Source organism: Hyla sarda, chromosome 6, assembly GCF_029499605.1.
Source record: "Hyla sarda isolate aHylSar1 chromosome 6, aHylSar1.hap1, whole genome shotgun sequence".
NCBI classification, from domain to species: domain Eukaryota; kingdom Metazoa; phylum Chordata; class Amphibia; order Anura; family Hylidae; genus Hyla; species Hyla sarda.
Window position 1 is genome coordinate 176,486,614 of NC_079194.1, and position 11,682 is coordinate 176,498,295.

The 11,682-nt window shown below is 43.5% G+C and overlaps 1 protein-coding gene across 2 annotated transcripts in view; it reads right to left on the minus strand.

The window, feature by feature from the left end:
* Positions 1-11,443, minus strand: part of KARS1 (lysyl-tRNA synthetase 1) — a 28,912-nt gene extending 17,469 nt beyond the window's left edge. The window contains exon 1 of one of the 2 annotated variants that reach the window (XM_056525853.1): positions 11,285-11,443. In XM_056525853.1, the coding sequence (XP_056381828.1) occupies positions 11,285-11,340 (56 nt within the window). In that variant the 5' untranslated portion in view covers positions 11,341-11,443. The remainder of the gene's footprint in view (positions 1-11,284) is intronic. The other variant, XM_056525852.1, reaches the window with a different exon arrangement.
* Positions 11,444-11,682: the final 239 nt, after the last annotated feature.

Consider the following 11,682-nt stretch of genomic DNA (forward strand, 5'->3'; position numbering starts at 1 on the left):
TGGGGCTATGAAGTCACAAGCTCTCGGAGCCGGCTCCAGCGTTCGGAACAGTTTGTTCCAAGCGCTGAGCAGCGGAGTACCCCTTTAAGATAAAGTGAGGGCTATAATAAGCCAGAAGGGGAGCGACGTGAGAAATAAGCCATAGTAATTCAAAATAGATACTAATGCATAACTGCATCTTAAAGGGGTTATCCAGGAAAAAACTTTTTTTTATATATCAACTGGCTCCAGAAAGTTAAACAGATTTGTAAATTACTCCTATGAAAAAATCTTAATCCTTTCAGTACTTATGAGCTTCTGAAGTTAAGGTTGTTCTTTTCTGTCTAAGTGCTCTCTGATGACACGTGTCTCGGGAACCGCCCAGTTTAGAAGCAAATCCCCATAGCAAACCTCTTCTAAACGGGGCGGTTCCCGAGACACGTGTCATCAGAGAGCACTTAGACAGAAAAGAACAACCTTAACTTCAGAAGCTTATAAGTACTGAAAGGATTAAGATTTTTTAATAGAAGTAATTCACATTCGCCTACTGAGGAAAGGGTCGTTTTTAGCACCCTGAAACACGTCTAGGCTGATATCTAATCTGAACAGAGCACAATTCGCACGCACCACCTAGACTGAAGCCGGCCCAGAACTTTGTGCACCACTTGCTGCATTCACCAAACATCCTCTCCCACTGAGCGCATTACCAACCTGCTGCCTGCAATACCAGAACCCAGCCACGATCTCTCCAGCGAAGGTCCGATACACATTCAGGTATTTGCCAATACCACGGACCGCTCCCGAGAGAGTCTCCTGCCGGAGCCCATATCCAGGCTCTCACGCCGGGATTGCTGCAGCCAACACAAGAATTCCAACTATCGGCTCGTCGCAGTAAGGGACCAGCAGCCAGGGTGAGGTTGAACTTTGCATTTGTTTAACATCTGTGGGCAGCTTTTTATACACCTATACATCAGTCCATCAAGTGACTTTGCCTTTTCCATTACAAGTGCCGGACTATCAGCCCTTTTTTATTCATCATAGGTGCCGGACTAATAGTCGACTCCGGATCAATAAATTGCATTTGTTTTTAACATCTATAGATTATTCTATATTAGGTGGTTGCTATATATATATATATATATATATATATATATATTTATTTTTCCTAAATCTGTCATTAGGGCCCAATGACAGTTTAAGATAACATTGACATTGCTCTGATATTTTTAACCATTTAGGTTTTTATTGTTTTAATAAAATCTGCATTTTTTTTCAAAACTTTATGTCTCAAACAATTATTCACTGTGTACCCTAGGGTAGTATTCTTGAGGTGTGATTAATCTTTGTTTTAATTTACAATTCTGTTTAACTTTCTGGAGCCAGTTGATATATAAAAAAAAAAAAAAAAAATGTTTTTCCTGGATAACCCCTTTAACCATAGTGGCCACTACAACCTAGGTGAACAGGCAGGAAATACTTGCAGAGAGACTTCAACAAAAAGGTGATCAGGCAGGATATACTTTTTTGGTATACATGGTTCCCTCTTAGGCTGGCTTCACATCATGATTTGAGTGTCCACTGCACAGATATGATTTCAGAAGCTCAAATCGCCTGAAATCGTATCTGTGCAGGGAAAGGTACTGACAAATACAGAGCCATTACGGTAACTATTATGGGGCTGCAGACCTGATTGTAGTCAGCTAGTGACTACGATCTGGTCATTTTCTCAGCATGTCAGATTTTTAACACGGACTGAAAATCGTGGCAGACCACAATTTTCAGTCTGTGTCAAAAATCTGACATGCTGAGAAAAAGGCCAGATTGTAGTCACTAGCAGACTACAATCAGGTCTGCAGCCCCATAATAGTTAATGGCTCCGTATCTGTCAGTACCTTTCCCTGCACAGATACGATTTCAGGCGATTTGAGCTTCTGAAATCGTATCTGTGCAGTGGACACTCAAATCGTGATGTGAAGCCAGCCTGTAATTGTATTTAGACTACACACTTTTGGTACTTTTACAGCATTTTTCAGTAGTGCTTTTTTACTATACCAAGATTCCCTGATGAACCCTAGTGTATCAAGAGGGGGAAACATGTTGGAACTTGAACAGAACATAGGAATATGACTAGTACACACAGTAATTTAACATAATTGTAAGTGGCATGTTTATGGAGTGCCTATGGCACTTGTGGACCGTAGCCTTAGTGCATTCTTTCTATCTATTTGGAGTTACTATTGCTTATTTCTCACATCACTTCCCTTTGGTTTTATTACTCACTTTAGTTTAAATCAGAGACTGTCACCATGTTTGGAGCCATCCTGTTATGGAGGTGGGTCCAGCGAAAGGAAGGGCTAGAGGGATACTGAATTTAGTGTTAGGGAAAACTCTCCCCCTTTTTCTCTTTTCCCTTACTCCCAACTATTAGAACACATTTTCCCCTACCATTTCTTAACATACCAACTACGCATATAGTGAAGTGGGTACATTGCTACGTCTGTTAATTAACACTGGTATTTTTTGGTGTGCACTATGATTTTTCACAGTGTTTTTCTTTTATTTTAAGAGACATGTAATAAGAGTTAAGTTTTACGTGATATTGTACTTGGTCACAGGTCTCTTATCGGTGAGAGAGAGAGCTGGAGATGGCAGAACTGCTCTCAGAGATATACAGAGGGGGCATGTTAGCTGCTTTGTGCAAGGGCCAGCATGCTCAATTCCTGGGGAGAGCAGGGTACGTGTGCAGGAGATCACGGGGGTCCCAGTGGTCAACCCCCTCTACACACACACACACTGGTCTAAAACTTATTCCCTTATGCCCTATCCCTTGTTTTTATGCATTATAAATTTCCATTAATCCTGTGAGGATTGGATCCCCCAATTGTACACAGTCAATCTTGGTGCACTCCCATTTGTGCACTGTGTAGACCACTTCTGCAAGGTCAAGCTCCTGGTCAACCAAGGATAAACCACATCCCTGAGGTACCTATTAGACATATTTGATGTAGATTTTGTGCTGCCTGCAGAGTTCAATATTAACTAAATGAATGAACACAGTCATCAAAGCAGCATAGGATACTGTATGTGTGAATATACCCTAAATATGTTTTCTACATGCCAAAAATGTATTGGTCAAGGTCTGGACTGTCTTCTCTGTAATAAATGGGACACCTACTTGTTCTTTGGATTGGCGATAGTGGCCTCAGTAGTTGGACTCCCACCAATCACACTTATACAGTGTCTATTTACTATATATATATATATATATATATATATATATATATATATATATATACACATACATATATGATTCATAATAAAAAGCCCCTAGTAACCACTAGTTGGCCTTATCAACTGGTCATGGCAAGATCCCAGCAGCCAACAAGTCTCCTGAAGAGTCCCAAAAGTCACAAATCTTTTAGCCTAATTCCATCACCATTCAAGAAATGGGCCATGTGGGGAAAGCAATGATATTTGTGTGCAATATGGAAGTGGTCACCAACCTGTCCCTTTACAGATGATGAATGTCGCACTGGTAGTTTTGCAGTAGCCTGAATAAAGCAGAGCTTTTGTACAAGGCTTAGCAGCACTTACACACAGTGCACTGTAACTAAGTGAACACTGAAAAGATATTGCAACACGTTTGCTTTCATCTTATGATCGATCAGCAGTTGGGCTCCCAACAATAAAAAAAATAATTTAGTATCAGAAAAGCCCCTGCTGACACAAAAATACACAGATGGGCTGAAAAACATTTTGTTAGAGTATATTCACATTTGATAAACTACTTTTGTAATATACTTTGTCAAACTGGTAGAGCAATATGCCAACTTGTACCAGGGTGTGCCCATGGCAGATCCATTGACATCAGTGGATTGAATGAGTCTAATAGTGGCTACCTTTAGTCCATTTCTAAACATATACAAGTTTTTGCAGGACTTTAAAAAACATGAGCTTTAGAGTCTAGCAAGAACAACAACTAAAGAAAAAATACACTAGAAAATGGAATGAACATAATAGTGACTAGATTTTATCCGGGTATGTCACAGTACAAATCAACATACTGTTCTGCTGGTTTGCTGACACATCACAAATGAAGTTCAGTATTCAATGCCAACATAGCCTTAGATTCTTATTACAATTAGATTTTATTTTCAGCTATATAAAATGCATATACTGCTCAGCTCATACTGATCTCTGGAAGAAACAAGAGTTTGCAGAAACAAAAGTGTAAATAAAGTCACCTGACCATATTACATGAAGTCATAAGACCTTTTCTGCATGGCTACAAAACCCCAAAAGAAATAACATAATGCATAGCTGACATCGTATGTTCACGTGGAGGTTTTTTTCATGCAGATTCCTTAACGAAATTGATGTCACTGGAAGCATCATGTGACAAAAATCAAACACAAGCACAAACAAGTCCCATAACATTTCCGTTGCTGGGGTACATGAGTACAAAACACACCCAACTCATAAAAATAATCTACTCTGACAAGATATCACCTTATACATCTTTACTGCATTTAATATGTAGCATTACAGTAGAATCTCTCAATAGAGGACACTCACGGGGAAAGATAAAGTATCCGCTATTGAGAGATGTCCCCTATTGGGAAAAAATCGTTCTAAATGACCGAATACTGTACTGTACTGACTTCAGAGTGTAATTACCTATAAAATACAATAAAAGGCAATATTACAGTAGAATCTCCCAGTGCCGTTTAATCACCTCTTATCACCCCCTGTACCATTTTATCCCCCCCACCGTTTAATTCCCCCTCCAATTCCACTTTATTCTTCCCCCTTTGAACCATTCTGTGCCATTTCATTCCCCCTTTATACCCTGTGCCAAATCATCCCTTCCTTAGCCCCTGTGCCACATAATTTCCCCTTGCCACCCCCCCCCCCCCCCGTGCCATTTCCTTTCCCCTTTATTACCATCTGTGCAAATTCATCACCCCTGCTTTACCCCCCTCCCGTGCCATTTTCTTTCCCCTTTATTCCCGTGCCGCTATATTCCCCCTGTGCCAAATCATCCCCCCCCCCCTTACCCCTTGTGCCACATCACTTTTTTTTTCCCTTCCCTCTTTACCTGGCCAGCAGGCTTAGGTGCAGGGGCTCTCAGCGGGTTTGACATTCTCCTGACCTCCTCTGCACTGCACTTGCTGAGAACAGCAGCGGCAGCTGTTGGCACTGACGAGTGACGTCAGGAGCATCACTCGTCAGTGCCCGCAGCCACCACTGCTCACAGCCTCTCAGTGAGTGAGGATGTTAGGAGAACGTTAAACCCGCTGAGAGCCGCTGATCCTGCTGGCCAGGTAAGAACAACAACAGGGGGAAGAGGGAAGGGAAAAAGTGATGTGGCACAAGGGGTGAGGGAGGATGATTTGGCACAGGGCACGGGGGATAAAGGGGGGGGAATGGCACGGAGTGGTACAGAGTGGGTGATGAATTTGCACTGAAGGTAATAAAGGTGGAATGAAATAGCACACGGGGGGGGGGGGGGGGTACTTAAGGACGAAGGGCATATCCATGCGTCCGTGGGAATTTTGGCCCACGCCACGCGCCGGGCGGGGACCGGACCAGAGTGACTGCTGATATCGATCAGCAGGCACCACGCGTAAATGCCCAGGGGAGTCATCAGACCCTCGATGTCGGCGATCGGTGCAAATCGCAAGTGAGTTTACACTTGCGATTTGCGCCGGTTCCGGTTCATTACGGGTCTATGGTGACCCGGACTATAAGGGGGATCGCGGTTGTCTAAGACATCTACGATCCCCCTGAAGGGATAAGAGTGAGGTGGCAGAGGTGCCACCCCTCCTATCCTTGCTATTGGTGGTCTAGACGTGACCACCAATAGCAGATCGGGGGCGGGGGGGTTAACTTTAGTTTTCCCCATCCTGCCCACCCACAATAGGTGGGGCAGAACGGGGAACCGAAGGGAACCGGCGCAGAAAATCCACTTACCTGTCCGGAGGCAGCAGGTGATGGTGATCGGCGGGCGGCGACGTCGTGCGTCAGAAGAGGACGGCTCCCTGGATCCTACGGAAGCCAGTAAGTTGCCTAGCAACATCTGGAGGGCTACAGTGGTCTCTAACCTGTAGCCCTCCAGATGTTGCAAAACTACAACTCCCAGCATGCCCAGACAACTGTTTGGGCATGCTGGAATATGTAGTTTTGCAACAGCTGGAGGACTGAAGTTTGAGACCACTATACAGTGGTCTCTAAACTGAATCCCTCCAGATCTTGCAAATCTACAACTCCTAGCATGCCCAAACAGCTCTTTGCTGTCTGGGCATGCTGGGATTTGTAATTTTGCAACATCTGGAGGGTCACAGTTTGGAGATCACTGTCCAGTGGTCTATAAACTGTAGCCCTCCAGATGTTGCAAAACTGCAAATCCCAGCATGCCCAGACAGCAAACAGCTGTCTCGGCATGCTGGGCGTTGTAGTTGCGTAACCCCAGCTGTTGCATAACTACATCTCCCAGCATGCCCTTCGGCGATCAGTACATGCTGGGAGTTGTAGTTTTGCAACAGCTGAAGGCACACTGGTTGGAAAATACTGAGTTAGGTAACAGAATTTAACTGAAGGTTTTCCAACCAGTGTGCCTCCAGCTGTTGCAAAAGTACAACTCCTCCGTCAGTACATGCTGGGAGTTGTAGTTTTGAAACAGCTGGAGGTTTGCCCCCCCCCCATGTGAACGAACAGGGTACATTCACACGGGCAGGTTTACAGTAAGTTTCCTGCTTCAAGTTTTGGCTGCAGCAAATTTTTCGGCGCAGTGCAAACTCCTAGCAGGAAACTCACCGTAACACGCCAGCGCGAATGTACCCTAAAAACACTAACACATAATAAAGGGTAAGACACTACATATACCCCCTTACACTGCTCTCCCCCCCCCCCCCCCCCATAAAAATGAAAAATGTATTGTACGGCAGTGTTTCCAAAACGGAGCCTCCAGCTGTTGCAAAACTACAACTCCCAGCATTTCTGGACAGCCACTGACTGTCCGGGCATGCTGGAAGTTTAGCAACAGCTGGAGGCACCCTTTTTGGGAATCACTGGCATAGAATACCCCTATGTCCACCCCTATGCAATTCGTAATTTAGTCCTCAAATGCACATGGCGCTCGCTCACTTCCGAGCCCTGTCGTATTTCAAGGAAACAGTTTAGAGCCACATATGGGGTATTCTCCTTTTACCCCTTATGAAAAGGAAAAGTTGGGGGCTACACCAGCCTGTTTTACACTAACATGCTGGTGTTGCCCCATACTTTTTATTTTCACAAGCAGTAAAAGGAAAAAAAAGACCCCCAAAATTTGTAAAGCAATTTCTCCTGAGTACGGAAATACCCCACATGTGGGCGTAAAATGCTCTGCGGGCGCAAAACAAGGCTCAGGAGTGAGAGTGCACCAAGTACATTTCCAGCCTAAATTGGTGATTTGCACAGGGGTGGCTGATTTTACAGCGGTTCTGACAAACGCAAAAACATAAATACCCACATGTGACCCCATTTTGGAAACTACACCCCTCACGAAACGTGACAAGAGGTATAGTGAGCCTTAACACCCCACATGTGTTTGACGAATTTTCATTAAATTTGGATGGGAAAATGTAAAAAAAATTAAATAAAAAAAAAGTTTTCACTAAAATGCTGGTGTTACCCTAAATTTTTCATTTTCACAAGGGAAAGTAGGAAAAAAAAAGCCCCCCAAAATGTGTAGCCCCATTTCTTCTAAGAACATAACCCATATGTGGATGTAAAGTGCTCTGCTGGTGCACTAAAATGCTCAGAAGAGAAGGAGCGCCATTGGGATTTTGAAGAGAAAATGTGTCCGGAATTGAAGGCCACGTGTGTTTACAAAGCCCCCATAGTGCCAGAACCCCCCCACATGTGACCCCATTTTGGAAATTACACCCCTCACATAATGTAATAAGGGGTACAGTGAGCACACCCCAAAGGGGTGACAGAATTTTGGAACAGTGGTCTGTGAAAATGAAAAATGTAATTTTTCATTTGCACAGCCCACTGTTCCAAAGATCTGTCAAACGCCAGTGGGGTGTAAATACTCACTGCACCCCTTATTAAATTCTGTGAGGGGTGTAGTTTCCAAAATGGGGTCACATGTGGGGGTCCACTGTTCTGGCACCACAGGGGGCTTTGTAAACGCACATGGCCCCTGACTACCATTCCAAACGAATTCTCTTTCCAAAAGCTCAATGGCGCTCCTTCTCTTCTGAGCATTGTAGTTCGCCAGCAGAGCATTTTACGTCCACATGGGGTATTTCCATACTCAGAAGAGATGGGGTTACAAATTTTGGGGGGCATTTTCTCCCATTACCTTTTGTAAAAATGGTAAATTTGGGGAAAAAACTGCACTTTAGTGAAAAAAAATATGTTTTCATTTACACATCCGATTTTAACGAAAAGTCGTCAAACACCTGTGAGGTGTTAAGGCTCACTGGACCCCTTGTTACGTACCTTGAGGGGTGTAGTTTCCAAAATAGTATGCCAAGTGGGGTTTTCTGCTGTTCTGGCACCATAGGGGCTTTCTAAATGTGACATGCCCTCCAAAAACAATTTCTGCTAAATTCACTCTCCAAAATCCCATTGTTGCTCCTTCCCTTCTGAGCCCTCTACTGCGCCCGCCGAACACTTGACATACACATATGAGGTATTTCCTTAATCGAGAGAAATTAGGTTACACATTTTGGGGGGCATTTTCTCCTATTACCACTTGTAAAAATTCAAAAACTGGGTCTACAAGAACATACGAGTGTAAAAAATGAAGATTTTGAATTTTCTCCTTCACTTTGCTGCTATTCCTGTGAAACACCTAAAGGGTTAACAAACTTACTGAATGTCATTTTGGATACTTTGAGGGGTGCATATTTTATAATCGGGTCATTTGTGGGGTATTTCTAATTTGAAGGCCCTTCAAATCCACTTCAAAACAGAACTGGTCCCTGAAAAATTCCGATTTTGAAAATTTTGTGAAAAATTGCTGCTGAACTTTGAAGCCCTCTGATGTCTTCCAAAAGTAACAACATGTCACCTTTATGATGCAAACATAAAGTAGACATATTGTATACGTGAATCAATATATAATTTATTTGGAATGTATATTTTCCTTACAAGCAGAGAGTTTGAAAGTTAGAAAAACATTTTCACATTTTTCATCAAATTTTTGAATTTTTCACCGGGAAAAGATGCAAGTATCGACAACATTTTACCACTAACATAAAGTAGAATATGTCATGAAAAAATAATCTCGGAATCAAATTTATACGTAAAAGCATCCCAGAGTTATTAATGCTTAAAGTGACAGTGGTCAGATTTGCAAAAAAATGCTCCCATCCTTAGGGTCATAATGGGCTCCGTCCCCAAGGGGTTAAGAGGTGTGCCCTATTGGGAGGTGTCCACTAAGGGAGATTTTACTGTACATGACTGTGCCAAGTATGACAGAGCGATACAAGATCCTTCCTCTCTCTGCTGCAGATATGAAATCTTGAATTCAGGTGAACCACCACTAGAGGCTGAGAGGTAGATACAATCTTCTCTAAGGCTGCATTACAGTTGTATCAGTAGCACAAATGATTTCCATGTCCCATAGTTTGCTACAATGTACCAGCCTGCAAACAAGGCAATCACTGTCTGCATAGGGGAACCTTCAGCCAGGTACTCTGGGGTGTCCAGCACCATAGATGTCAAGTGATTAAATGTAGTCTACTAGTAAAGTTTGTCATCCTGAACTTTTCCAAGCTATGGCAGCACGTTGGAAGCGGAATTAAATTGGGCTGGACTAACCTATGTCCGATCTGTTTTTGGTCTATTGAAGAGGTAAAGTAAAAAAGGAGAAAAAAACCTTTCCCCAATCCCAGAGCTCCACCTACCCGTTGTTTCAGGGGTTATCGCAATGCAGTCATACTGCAATAATATCAGCATCATCATGCATCCATCGGTCCCCACTTGCAAGCGTGATGTCGCCTGCATTTGGCACAATGCGCCACTTATCTTAAAAGATTTACTTCCGAGACTAAAGGCAGGCAAAAGTAGAGTTCACGGATGAGAGGAGAGGTATTACTTTTCTTCCTCCCAGATAGTTTGGAAGTTTGAAGCTTTGAAGTTTAAGGCTACGCCACAGTATACAGTGAAACCTTATGCTAAGTATACCGATCAATGCTGGCAACAAAGCCTCGAAACGTGATGTAAAAAAGGCCTTATAGGAACTGTATCGCCTAATTTTTTAGTACTAACAAACGCATGTCTGTTTTATCCTCTGACTGTAGTTTATTTTACTGTTTTTTATTTTTCTGTACAGTATTGTGAGGCAGCCAAGCATTTTGCAATGCATTTAGAGCTGTGTTTCCCAAGCAGGGTGCCTCCAGCTGTTTCAAAACTACAACTCCCAGCATGCCCAGACAGCCGTTGGCTGTCTGGGCATACTGGGAGTTGAAGTTTTGCAACAGCTGGAGGCACCCCGCTTGGGAAATACTGATTTATAGATACGGTTTACGTCAGCCACACAGGCCATAGGAAGCATTAGTCTGGAGCTGGCCCCTATGGGAATGCATTGTGGGCATGATCTGTAACCTGTTCCTATGTCACTGTACAGGAGGAGAATGACCAGACCCCATCTTATCTATATACTGGGGTCCACTTAGGTTTAATGGCCACAATAAAAACTGTAATTTCAAGATTACATATTTTCACCCTCAAGGCAGGTAAAAAGTGAGAAATAGGAAAGCATAGGGGTAGATGTAGCATAGCAGTTGCCCCTGGCAACCAATGAGACCACTACTCACTTATGAGTCTGGTTGCCATGGGTTACTACCACATACATCTCCTACAAAGTATATCACAAAATTGCAGTCACCAAAACACTAACACCAACTCACAATTGCTTTATATAAATAGGGTACAACAGGGCAAAATAATCTAAGTGAAAAACTGCACAACACTATGGGCAAAAATATATATATTGGCACACCAGGCCCCCTATTAAAAGGCTCGTTTCCCTTTCCAGAAACTTCTTCCTAGAAGCATAAAACCCCTCTGCATGTTACATCAGCCAAACCTTCGTCCTTGGGACTTGTAGTCCCCTTTGAAACAATGCTCTTTGCTGAACGTTGAGTGACGTAACTAAAAAAAACTACAATTCCCAGAATCCCACACGCTACACCTCAGGCATGGAGTAGAAATCACATGTTCGTTAGAAAATAGCCCCGAACGACTCTATGTAGGAGCGGAAGCTCGTGTCAATCGTGTCGCCTTCTAAATTGCCGCCGTTGCTCACTTTTTGCTCAGTTTGGCATCGCAGTCCCCTGGAGCAGCTGTCTGAACGTCTGCCATGATTCCAAGCCGGTAGAAAGAACCCACTTCCGTTAGCGCACAGAGAAGCCGTGAAAACTACTTCCGCTTGCGGTTCTGTACGGGGTGGAGCTTCGTGACGAAGAAGCGTTTGATTCGCCTTTGAGGTGTGTATACCTTACGTGGTGATTCCCGGATGTTGTAAGACGTTGTTGGGTTGTGAATAAAATGGATAGCCGATGGAAACCTTATGACTGGAAAGGACTGTATCGACCCCTAGTGGTCAGGAGCCTTTGGTTTCCGGCCATGGTGGGAGTTGTAGTTTTGCAACAGAGGGAGGCACACTGCTTGAGAAACACTGCTGTATACGGACCTGGAGAGGAA